Source organism: Capsicum annuum, unplaced genomic scaffold (assembly GCF_002878395.1).
Source record: "Capsicum annuum cultivar UCD-10X-F1 unplaced genomic scaffold, UCD10Xv1.1 ctg77282, whole genome shotgun sequence".
Taxonomy (NCBI): Eukaryota; Viridiplantae; Streptophyta; class Magnoliopsida; order Solanales; family Solanaceae; genus Capsicum; species Capsicum annuum.
Window position 1 is genome coordinate 1 of NW_025887663.1, and position 5,862 is coordinate 5,862.

General features: G+C 32.7%; 1 protein-coding gene across 1 annotated transcript; it reads left to right on the forward strand.

Moving 5' to 3' along the window:
- Nucleotides 1-2,110: 2,110 nt before the first annotated feature.
- Nucleotides 2,111-5,127, forward strand: LOC124894765 (protein SRG1-like). Its single transcript, XM_047405306.1, has 2 exons — nucleotides 2,111-2,745; nucleotides 4,656-5,127. The coding sequence occupies exons 1-2, from the start codon at nucleotides 2,482-2,484 to the stop codon at nucleotides 4,914-4,916; spliced, it is 525 nt and encodes a 174-aa protein (XP_047261262.1). The 5' UTR covers nucleotides 2,111-2,481; the 3' UTR covers nucleotides 4,917-5,127.
- The last annotated feature ends 735 nt before the right edge of the window (nucleotides 5,128-5,862 follow it).

Sequence of the window (5,862 nt, forward strand, 5' to 3'; positions counted from 1 at the left end):
TAATAGATCGTAGATTTGTTGCAACAAATTTTATGTCTGTTGTCACAAATGGGTTATTTGATGCAACATATATATAATCTGTTGCCACAACTCAAAAAACCGGTTACTGAAAAGAATTTTATCAAGTTACAACTTTCCACAGTAATAAAAAAGTCACCAGTATTAATAAATGGAGGTCATCAATTGCGCCTTTTTGCCTAACTCATTCAAATTCAATCTTCTATAAATTGGTCCCTCTTTACTTGTTCATTCTACTACACATATCTATTTTTTTCTTGCTCTTGTCTTTCAAATTACACCTTCAGCTACTTTCTCTTCAAGAAATTGATTGCTTTTCCTTGTCACTGGTAAGTTTTTTCTTGCTTTTTGTGTAAACATACATTGTATTACTTTCGGATTCTTTTCTTTACTTTTGTTTTTGTATTTTTTTATCAATTTATGCGTGTTCTAGATATGGATGATCTGGTGTGGGATGTCTCTATTTTATGAGATGACGTACGGGAACTGCAGAGGTAGGTACATGATATACTATGGGAGTTGACCGCTGTCAGAGTAAGAATGTTGCGGGAGATCCACAGGATAAGAAGGGCACTGCTGCTGCCTGTCAAAGATGCGGCTGGCGATAATAATAATTACAATGAAGAATTTATTAATAATAATTAGATTATTTTATTTTTTCTTTCTTTCTAAGTCTATATATGTATTTTTATTTGTTTTAGTTTAATAAAAAAAAATATGTTCGATCCACTTTGATCGTTTTAATTCATATTTAATTTTCATTCTATCTATTATCTTCTCAACAAACATGTCGACGATTGAACATAAGGAGTAATTTTGAATCCAGTAGCAATAGTAAGATTTAAGATTTTTCTGTTGGGTTTGTGGCAAGGGCTGATTTATGTTATTCCAAACAGATTACTCATATTTTGCAATAGATAACTAGTCTGTTTCAACAGATAACTCCCTCCATCTCAAATTACCCTACCCATCTCAAATTGAGATGACACATTGATTAAGAAAAATAATTAATAATATGCCTAGTTTTCCATAATACCCCTATTAAATGATGTTTATATTTTTATTTGAAGAAAAAGTGATTAATGCAAATGGTAATACATGAATTTTTTTTATCTCTTCTTGATTGATAAAAAAAGATAAGTAAAATGAGAAATTAAATTAGGAAATTTGGGACGGGTAATTTGAGATGGAGGGAGTATTTAATTTTCATTCTGTCTATTATATTCTCAACAAACATGTCGACGATTGGAGGTAAGAAATAATTTTGAATCCAGTAGCAATAGCAAAACATATTGGTTATCTGTTGGGTTTGTGGCAGGAGCTGATTTGTGTTGTTCCAAACAGATTAATCAGTCTGATGCAATAGATAATCAGTCTGATGCAATAGATAATCAGTCTAATGCAACAGATAACTAGTCTGTTGCAACAGATCTATCTTCTGTTGCAACAGATTACTCATCTGATGTACTAGATGAGTGATCTGTTTAAATTGTGGTTACTCATGTTGGATTCATGATCAGCTTCTATCCATTATTGAAAAAAACAGCCGTAACTTTGTAACCCAGATGACAAATTTGACTAAAAATCATAATTTGACTTACCAATGTCTCCTATGAAGTAATGTCAAAGTGAAAAGTGGTGATGTTCGAAATAGAATTTGACCTAAGAAATTGATAAAATAACAACAGTAGCGGTAACAACAAAAACAATGGTCGACAAGAAAAAGATGAAGATGATAATGAAGTAGAAGATGATGAATAAGGCAGCACCAGCAACAATGAACATCAATAATCGTGAACAGAGAGAAAACAACAACGGATTAGAGAGAGAGAAATGTGCCTTTTTTTCATCCATTTTTTGTTATAATAACTAACATTTGGATCAAAGTGTAAATTTAAAAACTTGTAAGTTATTTTCAAATTTCTCCAACTTTTTTTATCCATAATAAAGTAATTGTCACCTCCACCTAATAATTAAGACCTGAGTTACCTACACCTCATTAAAACTCTTTTATCACCTACAACCCAAAGCCCCTACCTACTATGACTTCCTTTTCAATATATATGATAGTGTTTGACGAGACATAAAATTGAAAAAAAAAAAAACTTTTTAAAGCTCGTGATCTAAAACAAGTCCTAATGTTTGTATCTCAATCTTTTTTTTAGGTAGACACAAAACATATCATCACATAACTCAAGACAAATTGAGTAATTATATCTTGATTTAGTAAAACGTGCATACTTGTGTATGGTTAAATTTCTTGTCGCCATTCCACATTTATGATAATTGATGAGTTGGTTGTGACGAAGAAGAAAAATAATTTCGAATTTTATTAACCTCACACGCAATAATCTAGCTATGCTAGCTACTAGTCAATAATCACTATAGAATAGATCAAATTGGGATCATAAAACATATAGTTGAGGAGAGAACAGAAAGGAAAACAACATAGAATATACCAATATGGCCATGAAAACACATACAGGGGATCAGCTAGAAGTTAATCACAAGAAAGTTCCTTCTGTCCAAGAAATGGCAAAGAAGAAACTTGTAAGGATTCCTTCTCGATATGTACGTGACGATCAGGAACGTTCAGTTGCATCATCAAATAGGGAAGTTCCAGTCATTGATATGCAACGATTGATCAACTCTAACGATCATGATGACTCCATAAATATCGAGCTACAGAAGTTACACTTTGCGGCCAAAGAATGGGGTTTCTTTCAGGTACTTTTGTCATAATTTATTTTAGGCATAATATATTTATGACCCTAAAGTTAACACCAAATTATAACTTTGATCTTAAACTTTGATAGTGCACAAATATGACCTTTAACTATTCAAAACTGCACAAATATGACCTCCGATCCTACGTGGCAAAACGCGTGTTCAACACGGAAAACTAGGCGCATCCAGCTTAAAATCGAAGGGAATAATACATAAATATGACCCTAAACTTGACACCAAATTATAACTTTGACCTTAAACTTTGACAGTGCACAAATATGGCTTTTAACTATTCAAAATTGCACAAATATAACCTTTAAATGACTTTTTACTATTATTTTTTCATTATTTTCGGCTCAAAGATGAAATGACATCCAATTTCTTTTGTCATTGAGGAAAAAGAGTAATATTGAAGATTTATTAATTAGGTGGATCAGCCTCATACGAAAAAATCGCGCGGGTATGTATATATATTATAAAGCAGACGGCAAATTTATGTTATATAATATATCTAAATATAATTTATTTGAATATTAAATTAAAGATGAAACTATACTAATAATAAAACAATTATAGTTTTAATAAAACGTTATTAAATTAACGTTATTAAATTAATGCAGTGGCAGACCTACGTGGTTGCCATGGGGTTCACCCGAACCCCTCAGTAAAAAAATTATGTTGTATATATAAGGTAGAAAATCTATATTTATGTACGTATATTAATGTTGAACCACATGAAACATTGGACTTAGATAGCCAGTGGTGTTATTTGCTCTTCTTGGGTGCTTCCTTCAACCTACTGCGTGGGTTCGATCTCTGCTAGTGATTTTTTTTAATTAAAAAAAAGCTAGGTGTTGTTGCTATTAGGGCTGAGCATAAAATACCGAAAACCGAATAAAAAATTTTGGTATTTGGTATGGTATTTGAGAATAAAATTTTAGTATTTCGGGATTGGATTTGGTACAAGATATTAATACCGTTTGGTATTCGGTATTTACTGAATACCGAATTATATATATATATATATATATATACATACATACATACATACGATATGTCTAACCAACCCAATAAATAATAATATTAGTCATCTCAAAGAATCTCTTAGACCTTGGTAATATATTCGTAAAAAGTAACAAAAATAATGCTAAATAGGGTTTCTTTTAAATATACTCTTTGAAGTTTGAATGTACATTTGCACATCTTCAATTTTAATATGGTATCACCAAATACCGTACTGAACCGAAATTTAATTTACCGATTACCGAATCGATATTTATTAATATGGTATATGGTATCTACGTTCAAATATTAATTACCGAATTATCGAATCCGAAATTTAAAAATACTGAATCGAATACCGAACGCCCACCCCTAGCTGCTATAGAAATAAATAAAAAATAAATAATACTAATACTAATAATAATAATAATAATAATAATAATAATAATAATAACAATAATAATAATAATAAAAACAACGCCGTTTTAGCACAAAAAATAAAACTTTGATAGTGCACAAATATGATCTCCCTCCAAGTCAACCCTTTTAACGACGTGACACCGTGTAATTGGATGAGCTTTCCACATAGGCGCGAGTGAAACTCACGCATGGGGGTTGCAAAATCGAAGGTCATATTTGTTCAGGTTTTGAATAGTTAAAGGTCCTATTTGTGCACTATCAAAGTTTAAGATCAAAGTTATAATTTGTTCCAACAAAAATCAAAATTTTACGCCATTCAAATGAATATTAATCGCAAAATCAAAGAGCAACTAACTAGAAAGAAGAAGGTGGTGGTTATTACGTACATTCTAGGAAGCTGTATATTAATATTTTTGGTGCCTAATAATGATCAAGAGAAGCGAAAAAATGAAAATAATTAACACTTAATTAATTACATATTTTTGCAGTTGATAAATCATGGAGTTAGTTGTTCAGTGGTGGAGAAGATGAGGCATGAGATTCAAAAATTCTTCGATCTGCCATTGGAAGAAAAGAAGAAGTTTGAAATATTGCCAGGGGATACTGATGGATTTGGACAACACTTCGTTGTCTCTGATGAGCAAAAGCTTGACTGGGCTGACCTCTTTGCCTTGAAGACTGCACCTCCATATTTACGGAGGCCTATATTTTCCAAGCTTTCCCTTTCATCAACGTCCCTTCTCTACTAACTAATCTACCATAATATCCACAAATTGATTACAAATCGTACGTTCCAAATAGTAGTGGCAATGTTTGGTAAGAGGGAAGTAAAAACACAACACACATTAGCATCATTTTGTACATAGTAACATACAATGTTGTTTTTATCATATGTGGATCAAGAGAGTCTATACAGTTCAACTGAATTTGTCTATGGTCTTTGTTGCCAATGTTGTTTTATCTCTTGTTTTTCTCCGTATTATTATCTTTTTAAAATAAAAATCAGCACACTCTCGTTGTTTGCGTGTACTACACACACTTTCTTCAACTCAACAGCATTAATGCTACATAAGTTTGGTCAATGGTTAGAGAAATTTGAGCAAGATTGTAACAACCTAACTTAGGAAGGAGTCCCACATCAGCAAAACACACGAGGGATGCTGGGTATATAAGAAAGAAAACCTTACTCCCTAGTGACACATTTTAAAGCCGTGCGGGCCAGGGCTGATACAAGATCAATGGGCTCCACTCCTTTGGAATCAAGGATCACATCTATGGATCCAAGATTTAGTTGTTTTAGGGGAACAAATACGTGTGTGGATGATAGCTTGGAGTGCGGGAGAAATCACATTTGATGATGTCATCCACGGGAGCATTGATCCACGACGTGTTTGGAAGATAGCATGAGATTCGAGAGAGCATGGACGCCCATGATATTATTTTGGGCTTTGGGTAACTTTTGGGTCCAATAGCTTTTAGGGTCACTTTTGGGCCCATTGTGTAATAAAGACCCATGACCTATAAATAGCTAGTTTGCCTTAATTTTAAGGGGAGATTTTAGATGAATTTTGAGAGCCTCTTTCAAGGTGAAATCTTTGGGCAAGGTGGAATCCTTGTGTTGATGATTTGCTTGGAAATGGAGATTACTTGGGGGTTCCGATTCCCTTGAGGTCACCTAAGAGATAGGTTTAGGTT

Bases quoted from the DNA above. Each gene is read 5' to 3' on its own strand.
- LOC124894765 (XM_047405306.1), top strand. From the start codon at position 2,482: ATGGCCATGAAAACACATACAGGGGATCAGCTAGAAGTTAATCACAAG. The intron at 2,746-4,655 runs GTACTTTTGTCA...ATATTTTTGCAG, and splicing joins AAGAATGGGGTTTCTTTCAG to TTGATAAATCATGGAGTTAG.